At 41.3% G+C, this 25,564-nt stretch overlaps 1 protein-coding gene across 5 annotated transcripts in view; it reads right to left on the bottom strand.

Moving 5' to 3' along the window:
• LOC118399121 (regulation of nuclear pre-mRNA domain-containing protein 2-like) overlaps positions 1 to 24,875 on the bottom strand; it is a 58,365-nt gene extending 33,490 nt beyond the window's left edge. For all 5 annotated transcript variants that reach the window (XR_004828767.2, XR_004828765.2, XR_004828768.2 and 2 more), the window contains exon 1: positions 24,440 to 24,875. Coding sequence is in view for 1 of the 5 variants with exons in the window: in XM_035794924.2 (XP_035650817.1) it covers positions 24,440 to 24,719 (280 nt within the window). In the remaining 4 variants the exon portion in view is untranslated. The remainder of the gene's footprint in view (positions 1 to 24,439) is intronic.
• Positions 24,876 to 25,564: the final 689 nt, after the last annotated feature.

Below are 25,564 nucleotides of genomic sequence, written 5' to 3'. Positions count from 1 at the left end.
CACGCTATTATTCAAATGAGACTCCCAAAGCGGTTGAACAACTACAGTTAGCTTTAAAAGTATTGGGACAGTGACCCATTTTTTGATGTATTGGCTCTATACTCCAGCACTTTGGATATGAAATGATACAATGTAAATATGAATAGAATATGTTTCTAAACACTTTTACATTAATGGGGATGCTACCGTGATTACGGATAATCCTGAATGAATCCTGAATATTGATGAGTGAGAAAGTTACAATAACAAATGAGGTTAACATTTGGGGGGGATGACATGATGATTTCTGCCATAGAAACCCTTGGACGGGCCGCCTAAGCGTTTTTTCGGGACACCAAAGTCCAAACTAAAAACAATATTTAAAAAAAATTGGGATGAAAAAATGCTTTCAGTTAAACATAAATGACTACAACCAAATATAAAGTATTTGGTAAAAAATATGATGGACCTACAGTGCTTCAGACAGTATTCATATCCCTGGACTTTCTCCAAATTTTGTTCCATTACAGCCCGAATTTGAAATGGATTACATTTAGATTTTGTCGTCACTGGCCTACACACAATACCCCATTAATGTCAAAGTGGAATGATGTTGTTCTACATTTTCTTCAAATTCATACAAAATTAAAAGTTGAAATGTCTTGGGTCAATAAGTATTCAACGCCCTTTGTTATGGCAAGCCTAAATAAATTCAGGGGTAACAATGTGCTTAACAAGTCATATAATAAGTTGCATAACCTCACTCTGTGTGCAATAATAGGGTTTAACACATTGTTTAATTACTACCTTATCTCTGTACCCCAAACATACAATTAGCTGTAAGTTCCCTGAGTCGATGAGTACATTTCAAACACAGATTCAACCACAAAGACCAACCAGGGAGGTTTTCCAATGCCTCGCAAAGAAGGGCACCTATTGGCAGATGGGTAAAAAAACACATTGAATATCCCTTTGAGCACGGTGAAGTTATTAATTACAATTTGGATGGTGTATCAATGAACCCAGTCACAAGGAGACAGGCGTCCTTCCTAACGGAGTTGCCGGAGAAGAAGGAAACCGCTCAGAGATTTCACCATGAGGCCAATGGTGACTTTAAAACAGAGTTCAATGGCTGTGGTAGGAGAAAACTGAGAATGGATCAACAACATTCTAGTTAATCCACAATACTAGCCTAATCGACAGAGTAAAAAGAAGGAAGACTGTACAGGATACAAATATTCCAGAGCATGCATCCTGTTTGCAACAAGCACTAAAGTTCTATTGCAAAAAATGTGGTAAAGCAATTAACTCCTGAATACAAAGTGTTATGTTTGGGGCAAATCCAATCCAACACATTACTGAGTACCACGCTCCATAATTTTAAGCATAGTGGTGGCTGCATCATGTTATGGGTATGTTAAGGAGTTTTCCTGGACAAAAAAGAAACACAATGGTGCTAAGCACATGCAAAATCCTAGATCAAAACCTGGTTCAGTCTGCATTCCACCAGACACTGGTAGATTAATTCACCTTTCAGCAGGACAATAACCTAAAACAAAAGGCCAAATCTACACTGGAGTTGCTTACGAAAAAGACAGTTAACGTTCCTGAGTGGCCTAGTTACAGTTTTGACTTAAATCTACATGTAAATCTATGGCAAGACCTGAAAAAAAAAAACATGTTTTCACTTTGTCATTATGGGGTAATGTGTGTAGATGGGTGAGAGGAAAACATATATTTAATACATGTTTAATTCAGGCTGTAACAACAAAATGTGGAATGAGTCAAGGCAATGTTTCCTCTGCATTCATTTAAGTGTGGCGATGCGCAACGGCAGACAATCATTGCTGCCACACCAACAAAAAAAAGCATCCTATTTCTTCCAAACATAGTTTTAATAAAGTTCTGTAACTAGCACATTCGCTTTTATTGGTAAATATATAATCTGTCTGGGTTCAACACAGTTCTGAAGGTTATTTAGCTCTGTGAGCTGTGGCAGGCAGCCTGCAACTCAAGAAACACAGTGTGCCAGTGACCAGTGCTCGATACAGACGCTCTGCGGCGTGAAACACAATTAATTTGAATCGCTTCAGAATGCACCTACATGAGAAACGGCACGCCAGGGACCAGCAGCCAATACAGAAGCCCTGCAAAGCATAACACAATTCACATGAATCACCCTGGAGTGCTTCTGCCTGAGAAACTGCAAGAAAGGTACGTTGGCTAACTAATGTTAGTCAAACAAGCTAACTAGTTAACTACATAAGCTAGCTATAACCTAAAACTCCACTAACATAATTTAGATCTATAATGTTGCTTCCACAATTGGAACAGCAATTAGCCATCCAATATCCATAAGTGTTTTTTTATTTCACCTTTATTTAACCAGGTAGGCCAGTTGAGAACAAGTTCTCATTTACAACCTGGCCAAGATAAAGCAAAGCAGTGCGACAAAAACAACAACACAGAGTTAGAAACGTACAGTCAATAACACCATAGAAAATAAAAATACAAAAATCTATGTACAGTGTGTGCAAATGTAGAAGAGTAGGGAGGTAGGCAATAAATAGGCCATAGGCGCAAAGTAATTACAATTTAGCATTAATACTGGAGTGACAGATGTGCAGATGATTATGTGATTATATGATTAAATAAACACTTATTTTAACTTAATATAATACATCAATAAAATAAATTTAGCCTCAAATAAATAACGAAACATGTTCAATTTGGTTTAAATAATGCAAAAACAAAGTGTTGGAAAATAAAGTAAATGTGCAATATGTGCCATGTAAGAAAGCTAAAGTTTTTAGTTTCTTGCTCAGAACATATGAAAGCTGGTGGATACTTTTAACATGAGTCTTCAGTATTCCCAGGTAAGAAGTTTTAGGTTGTAGTTATTATAGGAATTATAGGACTATTTCTCTCTATACCATTTGTATTTCATATACCTGTGACTATTGGATGTTCTTATAGGCACTTTAGTATTGCCAGTGAAACAGTATAGCTTACGTCCCTCTCCTCGCCCCTAACTGGTCCTTCTGTAGCTCAGTTGGTAGAGCATGGCGCTTGTAACGCCAGGGTAGTGGGTTCGATTCCCGGGACCACCCATACGTAGAATGTATGCACACATGACTGTAAGTCGCTTTGGATAAAAGCGTCCGCTAAATGGCATATTATTATTATTATTATTAACTGGGCTCGAACCAGGAACACATCAACAACAGCCACCCTCGAAGCAGCGTTACCCATGCAGAGCAAGTGAATAACTACCCCAAGTCTCAGAGCGAGTGACGTTTGAAACGCTATTAGCGCGCACCCCGCTAACTAGCTAGCCATTTCACATTGGTTATACCAGCCTAATCTTGGGAGTTGATGGGCTTGAAGTCATAAACAGCGCAATGCTTGAAGCACAGCAAAGAGCTGGTGGCAAAACGCACAAAAGTGCTGTTTAACATTTTTGGGATAGGGGGCAGCATTTTAACTTTTGGATGAATAGCATGCCCAGAGTGAAAGGCCTCCTACTCTGTCCCAGATGCTAATATATGCATATTATTAGTATTGGATAGAAAACACTCTGGAGTTTCTAAAACTGTTTGAATGATGTCTGTGAGTATAACAGAACTCATATGGCAGGCGAAAACCTGAGACAAATCCAACCAGGAAGTGGGAAATCTGAGGTTTGTAGTTTTTCAACTCAGCCCCCATTGAAGATACAGGGTGATATTAGTTATGTTTCACTTCCCAAGGCTTCCACTAGATGTCAACAGTATTTAGAACCTGTTTTGAGGATTCAACTCTAAAGGAGGGGCTCAAAAGGGCGCTTTGAGTGAGTGGTCTGGCGCGCTCACATGAAAGGTAGCTACGTTCCACTTCATTTGTACAGACGAAGGAATCATCCGGTTGGAACATTAATTAAGTTTTATGTTAAAAACATCCTAAAGATTGATTCCATACTTAGGTCGACATGTTTCTACGGGCTGTAAACGGAACTTTTTGAACTTTTCGACCGACGTTCGGCGCGACCTGAACGTGCTTTTGGAATTGTTGACCAAACGCCCGAACAAAAGAAGATATTTAGACATAACTGATGGACAGTATCAAACAAATCAAAACATTTATGGTGGAACTGGGATTCCTGGGAGTGCATTCTGATGAGGATCCTCAAAGGTAAGTGAATATTTAAAATGCTATTTCAGAGTAATGTTGACTACCCAATATGGCGGGTATCTTTTTTGCTGCTTTGTTGTCTAAAGGCTGTACTCAGATTATTGCATGGTTTGCTTTCTCCGTAAAAAAAAATTGAAATCTGACACATCAGTTGCATTAAGGAGAGGTTTATCTAAAGTTCCATGTATAATAGTCGTATCTTTATCAATGTTTATTATGAGTATTTCTGTAAATTGATGTGGCTCTCTGCAATATCACCGCATTTTTTAGAACTACTGAACATAACGCACCAATGTAAACTCAGATTTTTAAAATATAAATATGAACTTTAAAACATACATGTGTTCTGTAACATGAAGTCCTATGAGTGTCATCTGATGAAGATCATCAAAGGTTAGTGATCTCTTTGGCTGGAAAAAATGGCTGTGTTTTTCTGTGGCTTGGTGGTGACCTAACAATCGTTTGTGTAAATCCTTTTTGATGTCAGACACCGTGGCTGGATTAACGAGACTTTTATCTTTAAAATGGTGTAAAATACTTGTATGCTTGGGGAATTTTAATTATGAGATTTTTGTTGTTTTGAATTTGGCGCCCTGCACTTTCACTGGCTGTTGCGGCGGGGGGTTCCAGTCCTAGACAAGTTAAAGATACAGTGATCAGTAAGCTGCTCTGACAGCTGATGCTTAAAGTTAGAGAGGGAGATAAGTCTCCAACTTCAGTGATTTTTGCTGGAAGGAAAGGAGGGAAAATGAAGTGTTGGCTTTGGGGATGACCAGTGAAATATACCTGCTGTAGCGTTGGTTTTGCTATGGTGACCAGTGAGCTGAGATAAGGCAGGGATTTACATTGCAAAGATTTATAGATGACGTGGAGCCAGTAAGTTTGGCGACGGATATGTAGTGATGGCCAGCCAACGAGAGCATACAGGTCGCAGTGGTGGGTAGTATATGGGGCTTTAGTGACAAAATGGATGGCAATGTGATAGACTACATCCAGTTTGCTGAGTAGTGTTGGGTGCTATTTTGTAAATGACATCGCGGAAGTCCAGGATCGGCAGGAGAGTCAGTTTTACAAGGGTATGTTTGGCAGCATGAGTAAAGGAGGCTTTGTTTGCAAAATAGGAAGCCGATTCTAGATTTGATTTTGGATTGGAGATGCTTAATGTGAGTCTGGAAGGAGAGTTTACAGTCTACCTAGACACCTATGTATTTGCAGTTGTCCACATATTCTAGGTCAGAACCGTCCAGTGTAGTGATGCTAGTCGGCAGGAGGGTGCGGGCAGCAATCGGTTGAAGAGGATGCACTTAGTTTTACTAGAATTTAAAAGCAGTTGGAGGCCACGGAAGGAGTGCTGTATGGCGTCGAAGCTCGTTTGGAGGTTTGTTAGCACAATGTCCAAAGAAGGGCCAGATGTATACAGAATGGTGTCGTCTGCGTAGAGGTGGATCAGAGACTCACCAGCATCAAGAGAAAAGAGAAAAGAGTCAGCTCGACAATTGAACCCTGTGGCACCCCCATAGACTGCCAGAGGTCCGGACAACAGGCCCTCCAATTTGACACACTGAACTCCATCTGAGAAGTAGTTGGTGATCCAGGCGAGGCAGTCATTTGAGAAGCCAAGGCTATTGAGGCTGCCGATAAGAATGTGGTGATTGACAGAGTCGAAAGTCTTGGCCAGGTCGATGAAGACGGCTGCACAGTACTGTCTTTTATCGATGGCGGTTATGATACCGTTTAAAACTTGTTGGGGATAGGTGGCAGTATTTTCACTTTGGATGAATTGCGTGCCCATAGTGAACCGCATCCTACTCTGTCCTAGATTGCTAATATATGCATAGTATTATTATTATTGGATAGAAAACACTCTGAAGTTTCTAAAACTGTTTGAATTATGTCTGCGAGTATAACAGAACTCATAGGGCAGGCAATCTTCCAAACAAGTGAAATTCTGCATGCGGGTCTAATTTTACGTCATCGCCTCTTCACTTCCAAACAAGATATGGATCTGTTAGCACTTCCTACGCCTTCCACTAGATGTCCTCATTCAGTAGAACGTGGAATGGAGCCTCTGGTGTGAACTTTGACCGAGTGGGAGGGGAATGAGCCACTGTCCTGGCAGAATGCAATTCCCCTGTTGCGCATTTGTCTGTTGATATCACCATCGTTCCATTTGGCTGCAGATGAAAACGTATGCTCCGGTTGGAACGTTATTGATATATATGAAAATAACATCCTGAAGATTGATTCTCTACTTAGTTTGATCAGTTTATTCGACCTGGAATATATATTTTTGAAGTTTTTGTCCGAGTTCGCCTGGACCAGTATGTGAGCTGAAAGTGGTAGCAAATGCAGCTAATTGGACACTAGTAATGGACATTATGGAACAAAACAACAATTTATTGTGGAACTAGGACTTCTTGCACTGCATTCTGATGAAAGATCATCAAAGGTAATGGAATATTTATGATGTAATTTCATATTTCTGTTGACTCCAACATGGCGTTGAAATATATTTACGTCTTAGCGCCGTCTTAGATTATTGCATGGTAGGCTTTTTTCGTAATGTTTAAAAACAATCTGACACAGCGGTTGCATTAAGAACCAGTGTATCTTTAATTATATGTAAAACATGTATCTTTCGTCAAAGTTTATGATGAGTATTTCTGTTATCTGGCGTAGCTCTCTGTAATTACTCTGGATATTTTGGAGGCATTTTTGAACATGGCGTCAATGTAAACCGAGATTTGTGGATATAAATATGCATATTATCGAACTAAACATAAATGTATTGTGTAACATGATGTCATATGAGGGTCATCTGATGAAGATTATCAAATGTTAGTGATTCATTTTATCTTTAATTCTGCTTTTGTGACTGTGGCTGGGAAAAATTTCTGTTTTTGGGGGGATTTGGTGGTGGTCTAACATAAATATATGTTGTGTTTTCGCTGTAAAACATTTTAAAATTCGGACATGATGGGTAGATTAACAAGATGTTTATCTTTTATTTGCTGTATTGGACTTGTTAATGTGTTAAAGTTAAATACTTCTTAAGAATAATTTGTACATTTATTTCAGCTGAAATAACAGGTTTTAAGACCTTGAGCGTGGCTGCGGTGCACCCATGACCAGCTCGGAAACCAGACTCCATAGTGGAGAAGGTACGGTGAGATTTGAAATGGTCGGTGAACTGTTTGTCAATTTGGCTTTCTAAGATTTTAGAAAGGAAGGGCAGGATGGATAAAGGTCTATAACAGTTTGGGTCTAGAGTGTCTCCCCCTTTGAAGAGGGGGATGACCGCGGCAGCTTTCCAATCTTTGGGGATCTCAGACTATACGAAAAAGAGGTTGAATAGGTTAGTAATGGGGGTTTCAAAAATTTCGGCTGATAATTTCTGTTTGAAAAAGCTAGCCTTAGCTTTCCTAACTGACTGAGAATATTGGTTCCTGAATTCCCTGAAAAGTTGCATATCGCGGTGGCTATTTGATGCTAATGCACCAAAATAAAAGCTAAACAGGCAGGGGTATTGATCCTTCAGGATTCCGCAATCACAATTTTTTTGCATTCCCCGCATATTATGTGAGCGCTTGCAAATTTGACCAATCACCACACTATTTCAGCACAGAACAGGCAGCAGCGGAGTTAGGAGACAAGAAAAAAGCTGTTGCCTTATTGTCTAAGAAAAGAGGAAGCCCAAACTTCATTAGGTCTTTAATCAATAGCCTAACTGTTACATTTTCTTGGCTTTATAAACCATATATATATATCTACAGATATAAGACAGATCCTGCTTCTGTTGCCTGTTTGAGTGTTTAATAGCCTACCTATTCCGTGAGCACGCAACCATAACCCGTTGGATAAAGAATTTCACAAATTTGGCTATGCTGTAATGAAGGCTTAACACTTTTTTTCATTAGCTCAGCCTCTCTGGTTGTAATTATAACTGATATAGTGTTGTTTACACTGTTCCAAATTGTCAGAGAAATTATACTTAGAAAAATCCTCCTTTTTCTTGATCTCCTTATTGTTATTATTACAACCATCATTATAATAATAAGTAATGTCATTAACATTGGTTGGCTTAGTATAGGAGTCTTGTATAACCACCAACAAGCTGTAGGCCTAAGAGTGCGTCCTATTTAGTCATAATAGCCTAACTTACTTAGCCCTATATTTCATTAGTTATATACACTACTGTATCAGTCAATCATTAATTTGTTCATGTCATCACACAGCATATGAGTCATTCATGATTGAAATGCAATCAAGCATTTTAGTTTTAAAATAAACTAACAAAGCAATCCTTGAATAATTAGCGTAAACAAATAAACTGATCCATTTTGGAAATTGCATTCCCGAATGAATGCAACTGTTTTTCCTATTTGCTATAATAAAGTATTTACAAAAAAACATTGCAACAGACTCTATGGTAAGTCTGTAATTTATTTAGCTTAGTTTTTCCCAAACGGTCAAAAAAAGGATATTGTAATCTAACCTGTTTGGCACACACAATATGCACGCAGCGCTTGCTCCTTTTTCTTGAGCTCCAGTATTTTACACAACTAGCCAAATGTAATTAAACACATCTGACTTCCTTTACCTCCTGAGCAACCAGTAAACATTCCCCCAATTCAAGTTCATTTGCCACGTCTTTTGCATCCCCGAGGTGTCGTTCTGAGCAAGGCAGTTTCTGAGCAAGGCACTGTTTCCCGGGCGCCGAAGACGTGGATGTCGATTATGGCAGCTCCCCGCACCTCTCTGATTCAGAGGGGTTGGGTTAAATGCGGAAGACACATTTCAGCAGAATACATTCAGTTGTACAACTGACTAGGTATCCCCCTTTCCCTTTCCTTATTAAATAACGAGAAATATACGTTTAAACATTGAACGATTGGTTGTTGGAAAAGACGACTCTCGGTCAAATATTATATTTTGTAAGGGACAGCCCTAATATTATTGCATAAAACCCACTCCCGCCTTATATAAAGAGGGCTTGTAATTTGAACCAATAACCGCACATTTACTGCATAATATGGTTCAACCAAGCCACATGTCCAACTTTTCCCCTCAGTGAATGCGTGACAAATTAGACAAAATCATTGCATATTGCCATACAAATTTTGGTAACAGGGTTGGTAACAGCTGAAGAGTTCCATCAGTCACTCCTGGGCTACAATCACCTATCCGGACCCGTTTAACTGCCAACGCGGAGCCCCACCGGGCCTTCACAACTGGACTACCGACGTTATCTGCCCGAGGGAGTTATCCGGCTGGCTCCTCCTCCGCTAATCGTTAGCTGTCTTATCGGCTGCTATCAGAATAGACCTATCGAATATTTTTTTTTCTTTTTTTTTCTTGGGCCTCTATAACTATATCTATTGTTTTTTTTGCGAATTGGATTGATCCCCTCTACAACGCGGAACCCCACTAATCCTACCGACGGAAACGCACGAGGTGGCTAAAAACAGACCTCCATCCTATGCTAGCTTGCAACCGATGGCCCGGCTAGCTGTCTGAATCGACGTGACCCCAAACAACCTCACTACTCACTGGACACTTTTGATCACTCGACTAAGCATGCCTCTCCTTAATGTTAATATGCCTTGTCCATTGCTGTTCTGGTTAGTGTTTATTGGCTTATTTCACTCTAGAGCCTCTAGTCCTGCTCACTATACCTTATCCAACCTATTAGTTCCACCACCCACACATGCGATGACATCTCCTGGTTTCAATGATGTTTCTACAGACAATATCTCTCTCATCATCACTCAATACCTAGGTTTACCTCCGCTGTATTCACATCCTACCATACCTTTGTCTGTACATTATACCTTGAAGCTATTTTATCGCCCCCAGAAACCTCCATTTACTCTCTGTTCCAGATGTTCTGGACGACCAATTCTTATTGCTTTTAGCCGTACCCTTATCCTACTCCTCCTCTGTTCCTCTGGCGATGTAGAGGTGAATCCAGGCCCTGCAGTGCCTAGCTCCACTCCTATTCACCAGGCGCTCTGTTTTGATGACTTCTGTAACCGTAATAGCCTTGGTTTCATGCATGTTAACATTAGAAGCCTCCCCCCTACGCTTGTTTTATTCAAGATAGAACTGCCAAAGGGGGCGGTGTTGCAATCTACTGCAAAGATAGCCTGCAGAGTTCTGTCCTACTATCCAGGTCTGTACCCAAACATTTTGAACTTCTACTTTTAAAAATCCACCTCTCTAAAAACAAGTCTCTCACCGTTGCCGCCTGCTATAGACCACCCTCTGCCCCCAGCTGTGCTCTGGACACCATATGTGAACTGATTGCCCCCCATCTATCTTCAGAGCTCGTGCTGCTAGGCGACCTAAACTGGAACATGCTTAACACCCCAGCCATCCTACAACCTAAGATTGATGCACTCAATCTCACACAAATTATCAATGAACCTACCAGGTACCTCCCCAAAGCCTTAAACACGGGCACCCTTATAGATATCATCCTAACCAACTTGCCCTCTAAATACACCTCTGCTGTCTTCAACCAAGATCTCAGCGATCACTGTCTCATTGCCTGCATCCGTAATGGGTCAGCCGTCAAACGACCTCAATTCATCACTGTCAAACGCTCCCTGAAACACTTCAGCGAGCAGGCCTTTCTAATCGACCTGGCCGGGGTATCCTGGAAGGATATTGATCTCATCCCGTTAGTAGAGGATGCCTGGTTATTTTTTTTAAATGCCTTCCTAACCATCTTAAATAAGCATGCCCCATTCAAGAAATTTAGAACCAGGAACAGATATAGCCCTTGGTTCTCCCCAGACCTGACTGCCCTTAACCAACACAAAAACATCCTATGGCGTTCTGCATTAGCATCGAACAGACCCCGTGATATGCAGCTGTTCAGGGAAGCTAGAAACCATTATACACAGGCAGTTAGAAAAGCCAAGGCTAGCTTTTGCTTCCTGCAACACAAACTCAAAAAAGTTCTGGGACACTGTAAAGTCCATGGAGAATAAGAACACCTCCTCCCAGCTGCCCACTGCACTGAAGATAGGAAACACTGTCACCACTGATAAATCCACTATAATTGAGAATTTCAACAAGCATATTTCTACGGCTGGCCATGCTTTCCACCTGGCTACCCCTACCCCGGTCAACAGCACTGCACCCCCCACAGCAACTCGCCCAAGCCTTCCTCATTTCTCCTTCTCCCAAATCCAGTCAGCTGATGTTCTGAAAGAGCTGCAAAATCTGGACCCCTACAAATCTGCCGGGCTAGACAATCTGGACCCTTTCTTTCTAAAATGATCTGCCGAAATTGTTACCACCCCTATTACTAGCCTGTTCAACCTCTCTTTCGTGTCGTCTGAGATTCCCAAAGATTGAAAAGCAGCTGCGGTCATCCCCCTCTTCAAAGGGGGGGACACTCTTGACCAAAACTGCTACAGACCTATATCTATCCTACCCTGCCTTTGTAAGGTCTTCGAAAGCCAAGTCAACAAACAGATTACCGACCATTTCGAATCTCACCATACCTTCTCTGCTATGCAATCTGGTTTCAGAGCTGGTCATGGGTGCACCTCAGCCACGCTCAAGGCCCTAAACGATATCTTAACCGCCATCGATAAGAAACATTACTGTGCAGCCGTATTCATTGATCTGGCCAAGGCTTTCGACTCTGTCAACCACCACATCCTCATCGGCAGACTCGACAGCCTTGGTTTCTCAAATGATTGCCTCTCCTGGTTCACCAACTACTTCTCTGATAGAGTTCAGTGTGTCAAATCGGAGGGTCTGCTGTCCGGACCTCTGGCAGTCTCTATGGGGGTGCCACAGGGTTCAATTTCTTGGACCGACTCTCTTGTCTGTATACATCATTTGAGGTCACTCTTGCTGCTGGTGAGTCCCTGATCCACCTCCTATGCAGACGACACCATTCTGTATACTTCCGGCCCTTCTTTGGACACTGTGTTAACAACCCTCCAGGCAAGCTTCAATGCCATACAACTCTCCTTCCGTGGCCTCCAATTGCTCTTAAATACAAGTAAAACTAAATGCATGCTCTTCAACCAATTGCTGCCTGCGCACCTGTCCGCCTGTCCGCCTGTCTGGACGGCTCTGACTTAGAATACGTGGACAACTACAAATACCTAGGTGTCTGGTTAGACTGTAAACTCTCCTTCCAGACCCACATCAAACATCTCCAATCCAAAGATAAATCTAGAATTGGCTTCCTATTTCGCAACAAAGCATCCTTCACTCATGCTGCCAAACATACCCTTGTAAAACTGACCATCCTACCAATCCTCGACTTCGGCGATGTCATTTACAAAATAGCCTCCAATACCCTACTCCACAAATTGGATGCAGTCTATCACAGTGCAATTTTTTTTCTCACCAAAGTCCCATATACTACCCACCATTGCGAACTGTATGCTCTCGTTGGCTGGCCCTCGCTTCATACTCGTCGCCAAACCCACTGGCTCCATGTCATCTACAAGACCCTGCTAGGTAAAGTCCCCCCTTATCTCAGCTCGCTGGTCACCATAGCATCACCCACCCGTAGCACGCGCTCCAGCAGGTATATCTCTCTGGTCACCCCCAAAACCAATTTTTTTTTTCTTTGGCCGCCTCTCCTTCCAGTTCTCTGCTGCCAATGACTGGAACGAACTACACAAATCTCTGAAACTGGAAACACTTATCTTCCTCACTAGCTTTAAGCACCAACTGTCAGAGCAGCTCACAGATTACTGCACCTGTACATAGCCCACCTATAATTTAGCCCAAACAACTACCTCTTTCCCTACTGTATTTATTTTATTTATTTATTTTGTTCCTTTGCACCCCATTATTTTTTATTTCTACTTTGCACATTCTTCCACTGCAAATCTACCATTCCAGTGTTTTACTTCCTATATTGTATTTACTTTGCCACCATGGCCTTTTTTTTTTTTGCCTTTACCTCCTTATCTCACCTCATTTGCTCACATCGTATATAGACTTGTTTATACTGTATTATTGACTGCATGTTTGTTTTACTCCATGTGTAACTCTGTGTCGTTGTATGTGTCGAACTGCTTTGCTTTATCTTGGCCAGGTCGCAATTGTAAATGAGAACTTGTTCTCAACTTGCCTACCTGGTTAAATAAAGGTGAATTTTTTTTAACAAAATGTCAGAATTGAAGCAGCAAAATCAAGCATTTTTGCCTGCACATATCACAAAAAATGTCTGTGAAATCCTGGAGGGACTGTTTAGAATCATGGCAAAGTTGGTTCCTGTTTCAGCCACTTCTTTGGACACCTTAATGAGTGGTTAACAAACGGTACCTCCCACAATGCAGGTCATGGCTGCATGGTGCATTTGGTGAGATGCATCAATTTTGGTAACGCTCATGCAGTTGACGTGTAGTAGTCGCAAGTTGGACAATTTTTATACCCATAATGCAACACGATTTGAAAGGTGGTGATCAACGGCGATCAACGATGCTCGAGCCCGTCCAGTAACATTATAAAGCCCGGCTTTAGGGGGAGGATGGGGGGGTTGATAGTTATATATCAAACATTTTTGATGATATTTGACAATTTCACAATATTATTTTTGCGCTAGGTAGCTGTACCTGCACCTAACTCCAGTAGTTCTTTCATAAACTCTGCAAAAAATGAAACGTCCCTTTTTCAGGACCCTGTCTTTCAAAGATAATTCAAATAACTGCACAGATTTTCATTGTAAAGGGTTTAAACACTGTTTCCCATGCTTGTTCAATGAACCATAAACAATTAATGAACATGCACCTGTGGAACTGTCGTTAAGACACTAAGACGTTTAGCGTCATGAAAATCAACAAAGCCCATCACAGATCCAAGTTAACTGACCAACACCTCAGATCTGTCCTGAGAATTGCCACAACAAAACTAACTCCAGACTTTGATGCACTGGCAAAAAAAGGAGACCAACAACACTGTTCCCACTGAAATGGTGAGTTTTTCTGCTGTGTTATGAAAAATGCATATGGAAAGTTTGGAAGTGCGTCTTTTAATTAAGAGCAATGCGCATTTACGCACAGCAGCGGTACAGTAGCTTAATTAACACGCCGCACACGCTCTTAATTTAAATTTTCAGCTGCAGGTAGGATATTTAATACAGCCTATGTCTGTGTGCTTGGCAACGATACACGTGTACTGTTTGCGCGTGAAGGCGGGGCGTCCGTGGCGAGTTTGTAGATCGCGCGGTCAGGACAATCCATCCATGATTTTGCGGAGTTTAACACAAGTAGATATTATTGAGCTTGAGTATTTCGTTGTGTAATAATATGTTTTGAATGTTGAAAGTGATTCCATTTTTCAATAAATGTTGATTTCTTTAACTTTGCACCTTCGATTGAAACTTATTAAAAACAGACGCAATCTTGATAAATCACAGTGCGTATGTTATTTTAATCTATTTACATTTCCTCCTCCCAGTATCTGCGAAATAGTATGTAAATGCCATATCTTGCATATTCCTTGAGACAAATTTATTAACTGATAAGGGCTATTTTTCACATTTGAAAGACAGTTAATAAATTGGGTTGTAGTGTTCTTACTGTGCTATGAGGTTTGCACACACTACATTTAATGCTTTAGTATATCCGGCCCAAACACTCCCTCTCCAAATGCTCCTGGCCCGGCCCCTCTGTCAAATTTTAGAACCCATTGTGGCCCGCGAGTCAAAAGGTTTGCCCACCTCTGCACTAACAGCTTACAGACAGTAGGCAATTAAGGTCACAGTTATGAAAACTTAGGACACTGAAAAACACCAAAAGAAAGGGTCCCAGGATCCCTGCTCATCTGTGTGAATGTGCCTTAGACATGCTACAAGGAGGCATGGGGACTGCAGATGTGGCCAGGGCAATAAATTGCAATGTCCATACTGTGAGATGCCTAAGACAGCACTACAGGGAGACAAGACGGACAGCTGATCGTCCTCGCAGTGGCAGACCATGTGTAACAACACCTGCACAGGATCGGTACACTCAAACATCACACCTGCGGGACAGGTACAGGATGGCAACAACAACTGCCTGAGTTACACCAGGAACGCACAATCCCTCCATCAGTGCTCAGACTGTCCACAATAGGCTGAGAGATGCTGGTCTGAGGGCTTGTAGGCCTGTTGTAAGGCAGGTCCTCACCAGACATCAACGGCACAAACCCACCGTCGCTGGACCAGACAGAAGCGGCAAAAAGTGCTCTTCACCGGATTTGCATTTATCGTAGAAGGAATGAGCATTACACCGAGGCCTGTACTCTGGAGCGATTTGGAGGTGGAGGGTCCGTTATGGTCTGGAGCGGTGTGTCACAGCATCATCGGACTGAGCTTGTTGTCATTGCAGGCAATTTCAATGCTGTGTGTTACAGGGAAGACATCCTCCTCCCTCATGTGGTACCCTTCCTGCAGGCTCATCCTGACATGACTCTCCAACATGACAATGCCACCAGCCATACTGCTCGTTCTGTGTGTGATTTCCTGCCAGACAGGTATGTCAGTGTTCTGCCATGGCCAGCAAAGAGCCCAGATCTCTATTCCATTGAGCACGTCTGGGACCTGATGTATCGGAGGGTGAGGGCTAGGCTCATTCCCCCCAGAAATGTCCAGGAACTTGCAGGTGCCTTGGTGAAAGAGTGGGGTAACATCTCACAGCAAGAACTGGCAAATCTGGTGCAGTTCATGAGGAGGAGATGCACTTCAGTACTTAATGCAGCTGGTGGCCACACCAGATACTGACTGTTACTTTTGATTTTGACCCCTCCTTTGTTCAGGGACACATTATTCAATTTCTGTTAGTCACATGTCTGTGGAACTTGTTCAGTTTAGGTCTCAGTTGTTGAATCTTGTTATGTTCATACAAATACTTACACATGTTAAGTTTGCGGAAAATAAACGCAGTTGACAGTGAGAGGACGTTTCTTTTAGTTTAGTTTGTTCCCAATTTTATTTTTAAATAGGGTGCCAAATTGTTTTCAGGACACATTTCCATTGACTGATCAAAACTAGCTTACTTATGCTCTCTCTTGTCCCTCTGCAGCATGCATTTGGTGAGCAATGTTTGGACCATGGAAATTGCAATGTAATCACAGTTTTAAATCGCAATACATATAGAATTGTAATACATATCGTATGGGCACCTAAGTATCGTGATAATATCATATCATGAGGTCCTTGGCAATTCCTAGCCCTATTAGCCACTATGACATCAACATTGTTATTCTCGGCCTCCCGGGTGGCGCTCTGGGTGCCACCAGAGACTCTGGGAGACTCTGGGTTCGCGCCCAGGCTCTGTCGCAGCCGGCCGCAACCGGGAGGTCTGTGGGGCGATGCACAATTGAGTTAGGAAGGGTTTGGCCGGTAGGGATATCCTTGTCTCATCACGCACCAGCGACTCCTGTGGCGGGCCGGGTGCAGTGCGCGCTAAACAAGGTAGCGGTGTTTCTTCCCGACACATTGGTGCGGCTGGCTTCCGGGTTGGAGGCGCGCTGTGTTAAGAAGCAGATCGGCTTGGCTGGGTTGTGTTTCGGAGGACGCATGGCTTTCGACCTTCGTCTCTCCCAGGCCCGTACGGGAGTTGTAGCGATGAGACAAGATAGTAATTACTAACAATTGGATACCACCAAATTGGGGGGGAAAGGGGGTAAAAAAATATATATTAAAAAAATTATAAAATAATAATTTAAGAATAAAATAAAAAAACATCTAGGTCATTATAAATAAAAGTCACAGTAAGGTGCAGAGTTCGATTTGCCTGCTGGGGGGCAAGGACACCCCCAGCTTTGCTAAAACCATTGACAACTGCATGCCATTTAAGGGATTGTTAAATAGATGTTAACTATGAAAAGCCAACTGACATTTACTCCTGAGGTGCTGACCTGTTGCACCCTCTACAACCACTGTGATTATTATTATCTGACCCTGCTGGTCATCTATGAACATCTTGGCCATGTAATGTTATAATCTTCACTCGGCAGAGCCAGAAGAGGACTGGCCACCCCTCATAGCCTGGTTCCTCTCTAGGTTTCTTCCTAGGTTTTGGCCTTTCTAGGGAGTTTTTCCGAGCCTCCGTGCTTCTACGCCTGCATTGCTTGATGTTTGGGGTTTTAGGCTGGGTTTCTGTACAGCACTTTGTGACATCGGCTGATGTAAAATGGGCTTTATAAATACATTTGTTTATTTATTGTAATATCGCCTCTTGAAGAGCTTAGTCAGAACTACACATTTCTGATTATTCCATGCAAAAAAATTGTGCGCATTTATCTCTATCAGAGTTAAACAGCAGGTAACTGCATGCTTTTCATGATCAGTAAACATCAATTGATCATGTACTTTCAGATACGTTAGAGTAACCTTACAATATCTCTCAATATTGGCCACCATTAATTGGATATTTGAGTGATATAAAAGTGAACTATACCAGACAAGTATGAGTGGTTTAGGTTCATTTCCCCATCCTCTGTGGGCTCTGCCTGTCAAGCAGCAGAAGCATTTGCCGATGAAACATTATCAGCTAACAGTGCATTTGCAAGCTACCGGTAGAAACTTTGTACAGTTGGCTGAACATAGTGGTAAGTAGATCTAACATACTTTTTTCTCCAACCAACATAGGCCTGCCTACCTAGCAAAGTAAGCTCACATTATCCCCTTTTCAACAGTGTTTAATCACGATTGCTGCTGACAGACATGATTCATGGACCACGTCAAATTGGCTAACTAGCTAATAACTGATCACGTCAATATGGCTAGCTAGTTAACTAGTTACATTTCAGGGGATAAACAGTATACAAAACATTAAACACCCTCCTAGTATTGATTCACCCATTGAATGGCACACATACACAATCCATGTCTCAATTGTCTCAAGGCTTAAAAATCCTTTGTAAAAGTTGTCTCCTCCCCTCTGTCTCCACTGATTGAAGTGGCTTTAACAAGTGACATCAATAAGGGATCATAGCTTTCAACTCAATTCACCTGGTCAATCTGTCAGGTGTTCTTAATGTTTTGTACACTCAGTGTTTAGTGGTGATGACAGTAGTCATACTGACAACTTTACCAGGGCGAAAACTTGCCGATGTCAAGCCCTTTCCAAAAGCCTAATCTCTGATGAAGCAAGCTAAATGACACCTTTGCTTAACTAGATAATGTCTGTGGGTTTTCACTCATCCCTTGTACTTGATTGATGAATTAAGGTCACTAATTAATAAAGAACTCCCCGTAGCTGGTTGCCTAGGGCTTAATTGAAAGGGAAAAACAAAAACCTGCCAACACTAGGCCCTGCATGGAATGAGTTTGACACCCCTGCACTGTAACATCACCAACACAGTTGTTCGAAAGTCATATAGGCTAAAGAGGTAGGCAGTTAACCACCATTAGCCTACATAATAAAGACGGTTATTCTGATGTCACACCATAAAAGGCAGACACTAACTCTAAGAAGGTTTCAGGCCTACATTGGGCAAGTTCGTTTTGCATGGCCCAGTGCCCCAGGTGGGTGAAATTTGTACATTTTAGATCATCAGTCCTTAAGTGAAATCTTCACCCACCCGGGGAAATGGGCCATGAAAAACAAACTTGCCCTTCATGACCTATAAGGCTCGAATTTCTTTGTGTTATTATGTTATAATTAAGTCTATGATTTGATATTTGATAGAGAAGTCGGACTGGGCGGTGGTAAGCAGCAGCAGGCTCGTAAACATTCATTCAAACAGCACTTTCATGCATTTGCCAGCAACTCTTCGCTGAGCTGTTTATGACTTTTAAGTCTATCAACTCCCGAGATTAGGCTGGTGTAACCAATGTGAAATGGCTAGCTAGTTAGCGGGGTGCGCGCAAATAGCGTTTCAATCGGTGACGCCACTTGCTCTGAGACCTTGAAGTAGTTGTTCCCCTTGCCACGGCTTTTGTGGAGCGATGGGTAACGATGCTTCGAGGATAGCTGTTGTCGATGTGTCCCTGGTTCGAGCCCAGGTAGGGGCGAGGAGAGGGACGGAAGCTATACTGTTACACTGGCAATACCATCGGGGCGGCAGGGTAGCCTAGTGGTTAGAGCATTGGACTAGTAACCAAAAGGTTGCAAGTTCAAATCCCCGAGCTGACAAGGTACAAAATCTGTCGTTCTGCCCTTGAACCCACTGTTCCTAGGCCGTCATTGAAAATAAGAATTTGTTCTTAACTGACTTGCCTAGTAAAATAAATAAAAAACTATAGTGCCTATAAGACCATCCAATAGCCAAATGTATATGAAATACAAATGGTAGAGAGAGATATAGTCCTATAATTCCTATAACTACAACCTAAAACTTCTCACCTGGGAATATTGAAGACTCATGTTTAAAGGAACCACCAGCTTTCATATGTTCTGAGCAAGGAACATAAACGTTAGCTTTTTTACTTGGCACATATTGCAATTATACTTTCTTCTCCAACACTTTGTTTTTGCATTATTTAAACCAAATTGAACATGTTTTATTATTTGTTACTAAATTGAATTTATTGATGTATTAAGTTAAAATAAGTGTTCATGCAGTAATTGTCATTATTACATATATATATCAAATCTGCATCGGCTTTTTTTGGTCCTCCAATAATCGGTATCGACGTTGAAAAATCATAATCGTTTGACCTCTAACTTAAGGCCTACATCATACCATTTTTAAGCATATCCTACATCAGCTTCTGGTGCTGAAAGGCAGGGGCTCACACTAGAGCACCAGCAAACAGTCATGGTTTTCTGAAAAACCCAAGAGAGCTCTGCCTCCAAAGCAACCACTTGTTCCTAAACTAGCTCTGTAAAGGCATCATGTAAATGGCATCATGCTCTGCCTCCAAAGCAACCACTTGTTCCTAAACTAGCTCTGTAAAGGCATCATGTAAATGGCATCATGTAAATGGACCCGTTCACCAAGCTGCATGGCAATACACCTTTAGTACATCTCAGCTGTTCACAACCAACAACATATTTCAATATTATCAGGTATGTCATTGATTTCCCCCCCCCCAGCCTTTCACTCTCACTCCCCGCTCTCTTTCACCACAATCACTGAATTTCCCACTCACAGAAAATTACCTTAAAAAGGGCAATCTGCAGTTGTTACATCCATTTTGGGACTTATAAATTCATGATATATAGGCCTATCCATTGACTCTGGAAGAATATAACCTATAAAAGATCCAATTTTTATATATGTAAACAAACACTATACATCTTCAAAACATACAGTACCAGTCAAAGGTTTGGACACGCCTACTCATTCAAGGGTTTTTCTTAATTTTTACTATTTTCTACATTGTCGAATAATAGTGAAGACAGCACAACTATGAAATAACACATATGGAATCATGTATTAATAAAATATCTGAATATATTTTATATTTGAGATTCTAAGTAGCCATCCTTTACCTTGATGACAGCTTTGCACACTCTTGGCATTCTCTCAAACAGCTTCATGAGGTAATTGTAAAAAGATAATTTGTGGAATTTATTTCCTTCTTAATGCATTTGAGCCAATCAGTTGTGTTGTGACAAGGTAGGGGGGTATACAGAAGATAGCCCTGCTTGGTAAAAGACCAAGTCCATATTATGGCAAGAACAGCTCAAATAATAAAAGAGAAACGACAGTCCGTCATTACTTTAAGATATGAAGGTCGGTCAATCTGGAACATTTCTGTAACTTTTAAAGCCTTTATGGTCGAATTGCTGCAAGGAAACCACTATACTAAAGACATGGAGATCAGTCAATCTTGAAAATTTCAATAACTTTGAAAGTTTCTTAAAGTTCAGTCACAAAAACCATCAAGCGCTGTGATCAAACTGGCTCTCATGGGGACCGCCACAGGAAAGGAAGACCCAGAGTTACCGCTGCTGCAGAGGATACGTTCATTAGAGTTACCAACCTTAAAACTTGCAGCCCAAATAAATGCTTCACTGAGTTCAAGTAACAGACACATCAACTGTTCAGAGACTGTTCGGAGACGGCATGAATCAGGCCTTCATGGTTGAATTGCTGCAAAGAAACCACTACTAAAGGACACCAATAAGAAGAAGAGACTTGCTTGGGCCAAGAAACACAAGCAATGGACATTAGACAGGTGGCAATCTGTCCTTTGGTGTGATGAGTCCAAATGTAATATTTTTGGTTCCAACCGCTGTGCCTTTGTGAGACGCTTAGCAGGAAAACGGAGGAAAACGGTGGTTCCCACCGTGAAGCATGGAGGAGGAGGTGTGATGGTGTCGGGGTGCTTTGCTGGTGGACGAATATGTAGTAATTTATTTAGAATTCAAGGCACACTTAACGAGCATGGATACCACAGCATTCTGCAATGAATGCCATCCCATCTGGTTTGAGCTTAGGGGGACCTTAATTTGTTTTTCAACAGGACAATGACCCAACACACCTCCAGGCTGTGTAACATGCTGACCAAACCTGACGCACGCGTGTGCCATCACACGCATGTTGATTTTGTACCCCACACACCAGACACGATCAGGACACGCAGCTTGAAATATCAAAACAAACTCTGAACCAATTATATTCATTTGGGGACAGGTCGAAAAGCATTAAACATTCATGGCAATTTAGCTATCTACCTTGCTGATGCTAGCTAATTTATCCTGGGATATAAACATTGGGTTGTTATTTTACCTGAAATACACAAAGTCCTTTACCCTGACAATTAATCCACAGATGAGAAAGGAATTTGGTTTACCGTTATGTCATCTCTCCTCCTTCCTCACGCTTCTTTTTTACTTCTTTGGACTTTATATGGCGGTTCGCAACCAACTTTACGGTGTTACCAACTTTATTACCACAACCGACTGGAGTGTGGACGTCAGTTCATTTTTCAATCTCCCAAGTGGGTATATGCTTCAAAAAACCAAAGAGGAGATGGGAGAGGCAGACTTGCAGCGTGTTGAGCGTCACAAATAGAACCAATTTCTATTTTAGCTCATGGCCACGCAGATGCTCGCTGAGGCGCACGAGCAGTTTGGTTGCAATGATTGAATAACATGTATGTGTACATTTATGTTGCAACGCTCCCACACGCGATGCGAGCGGTGTGGTCAGCATGTAAGGGCTATTTGACCAAGAAGAAGAGTGATGGAGTGCTGCATCAGATGACCTGGCCTCCACAATCACCAGACCTCAACCCAATTGAGATGGTTTGGGATGAGTTGGACCGCAGAGTGAAGGAAAAGTAGCCAACAAGTGCTCAGCATATGTGGGAACTCCTTCAAGACTGTTGGAAAAGCATTATTCATGAAACTGGTTTAGAGAATGCCAAGAGTGTTTAAAGCTGTCATAAAATCAAAGGGTGGCTACTTTGAAGAATCTCAAATATAATATATATTTTGATTTATTAAACTTTTTTTTGGTTACTACATGATGCCATATGTGTTATTTCATAGTTTTGATGTCTTCCCTATTATTCTACAATGTAGAAAATAAAGAAAAACCCTTGAATGAGTATGTGTGTACAAACTTTTGACTGGTACTGTAATTGAAACTATAATTTTGATATCATGGATAGTGAGTATTTGCATCCTTAGCTTTGTCTATGCATTTGATAGTGGTTACATTTCTCCAGCCCCATCTCTCAGCTTTTTACAGAAACATAGGCATGGAGATCGCTTTGTTATTGTTGCAACTGCTGTTGGCCACTTTAAGGACTAAAACATGAGCAGCATCAAAAAGTAATTTACAGTTAGGTATACTTTAGCAGTACTACAACAATAATCACATATAGTTTCTAAAACACAGCACATATTGAAATTATCAATATGGACTACCAAAGCTCATTAACAAAAATGCAGAGGAAAACATATATAATACCACAGTATGAGTCATACCCAATAAAACCTAGCGGTTAAACAGAAAAATGTTTCCAATCATTTTTTCACCATTCATTTTTCCCATAGGGGATTTTAGAATCACTTCAAATAAAGGCTATGTTTCGTGTAGGCTTACACTAGCGTGAAGTTTTGATAACCGTGTAAATCTCTCTAGGACAAGGTGACTTTTATCAATATATTTGCCTGCAATTACCCCACTAAAATGCAACGCTAATTAGCTGCTAATGTGGCTATCATAAAGAACTCCAAATGCCATGATATGGACAAGACTGCCGAATCGAGGCAAAGCTAAGAATCTCTCGATTAACTATATAATGCTAGCTAAATGTAGTTACTAATGAATAAGTTGGGTAAATGTATTTAGCTAGATATGAGCTTGCGGGGACTTGTAGTTTTGCATTATGTCTAGTTAGCTATTCAAATCAGAGAGTAAATAGAGAAGAATATATTGACAAATGTCACCTTGTCCAAGAGATTTACATGCTTATCAAAACGTTACGCCAGGGTAAGCCTACACGAAACACAGTCCTTATTTTAAGTGTTTCTAAAATCCCCTATGGGAAAAATGAATGGTGGAAAAAACGATTTGAAACATTTCCCTGTTTGACCGCTAGGTTTTATGATACCTTCACTTGGGCTTTATAGCAGCAGCACAGCGTGTTTCAGTTTCTGGGAGAACACAATACATCCAGGCATCTTCAATTATTGGCAATAATAATTGCTAGTACTATACACAAGCATTATACACTCCCCATAGGCCTACAACAACTGAAGCTCCCAAAATGAGAGGTTAGCCTACTCATGTCTGCTCCTCACACATTCCTATGTTTAGTGTGTAATAACTACTATGTAGTAAACAGTAAGTTACAGTAGCAATAACATCAATATCGTTAACTAGTGTTCGACTTGTTACGTTACCACTTAGTAACTTTTATAAACATGTAGCTAGGCTAACTAGTTAATTAACTAGCTCGAGAAATGGCTAACATGTATCTGGATTATTTTACTGTTTTGGACACATCTTCTAAATCAAACTGATGATTGTGATTCTAATTTCATCCCATCAAGACCACTAAGAACAGAGAAAGGTAGAACCTATTCCAGGGTAGGATTTATAGCGAACAGCTTTGCACTAACGTTACATCTATGCGGAAAATACTCGTTCACTAAAGCCATTGTTTGTCAACAACTGACAACGTTGTAACAAACATTTGCTAGTTGGATGTCAACAGCTTGTAGTGACAGCATTGTCTTGCTGGGACTCCAAGTCCTAGCTAGCAAGGCAGCATTTACCTAGCTTACTAAGAAGCTCCAGGGTACTACTTTGCGCGCACCCGGGTTAACTAACAAATAGCTAACAGTTATCTAGCTAAAGTAGGCTAAGCTAGCCAGGCAAACCAGCTAACGTTAGCTAGCTAAGATTAGCAACTCACATTTCCTCAACCATTTCATCCAGTATCGCACGATAAGACTGTGGTATTTCTTGTTCTCGATACACCAATTTGATAGTCCTTGAATTGATTCCATTGTGTTCGACACTCCTTGAAACCGTCGGTCCAAAGTTGACTCAAGGGCCGCAGGCGGACCGTGACCGCTTGACGCGCCAGATCCTGCAGCCATTTTCCAGGCCTTGCACTGACAAGCTGGTTCTTGTGTGATCAACCTAGTCAAGAGTGCACTTGTGCGGTATGGTGCCGCGCTGGCTGTACACATTAGTAAATTGCCATTGTTTTAACAGTACATTCAGTTATTACTGTATTTGCTAACGATTAGGTATATTATGTCATTGGTTTTATTTCAACAACTTGTGCAACAAAGGAATGTAATTATTATAGAGTTGGTTGGTCGTTACTAGAAAACTAATTCAAAACAGACGATTTAATGTGAATGTAGCGCCACTATGTGGCTAAATAGCTGCAGCTCAGCATGGCCTGTCACTAAAACCATGCATCTTTCTTTCTTCCCCTCCTTTACATTCCAAGATCACTTTCCTAACTCCCATTCCTTTCCTCCTATCCTAGCTCCATTTCATTCTTTCCTATCTCCCTTTCAAAAAAATTCTAGCATGCTTTGCTTGATCCCTTTTCTTCCTTTCCTCCCCTCCTTTGCTTTCCTAGCTCCCTTCCCACCTATCCTTTCCTAACTGCATATGACTTGTTCCATTCCTAGCTTCCTTTCCTCTTTTCCTAGCTCTTTTCCTCTTTTCCTAGTATTTTGTTTTTATGCTATAATCTTGTGTATATTTTGTTTTCATTTATTTTCAAGAGGACCAAGTGTCATTTCAAGTGTCATCCTCGGTGATTTTAAAGGCATTGTACTGTATCCACGTGTGGTTGTATTGTGTTTAAAATCAAATCAAAACGTTAGGAAAGGAAAGGGAGCTAGGAAAGGAGGAAAATTAGCTAGATGGAAATGAAAGATGGAAAGGAGGCTAGGAGAAGAGGAAAGGAAAGGCAGCTAGGAAAGGGAGTTAGGAAAGGAACAACAACATTTATATAGGAAAGGGGATCTAGGAAATGAAAAAAGGGAGTTAGGAAAGAAGAAAATTGACTAGGAAA

Source organism: Oncorhynchus keta, chromosome 20 (genome assembly GCF_023373465.1).
Source record: "Oncorhynchus keta strain PuntledgeMale-10-30-2019 chromosome 20, Oket_V2, whole genome shotgun sequence".
NCBI lineage: Eukaryota > Metazoa > Chordata > Actinopteri > Salmoniformes > Salmonidae > Oncorhynchus > Oncorhynchus keta.
Note: the sequence above shows the minus strand (reverse complement) of the source record. Positions and strands in the feature narration are given on the sequence as shown.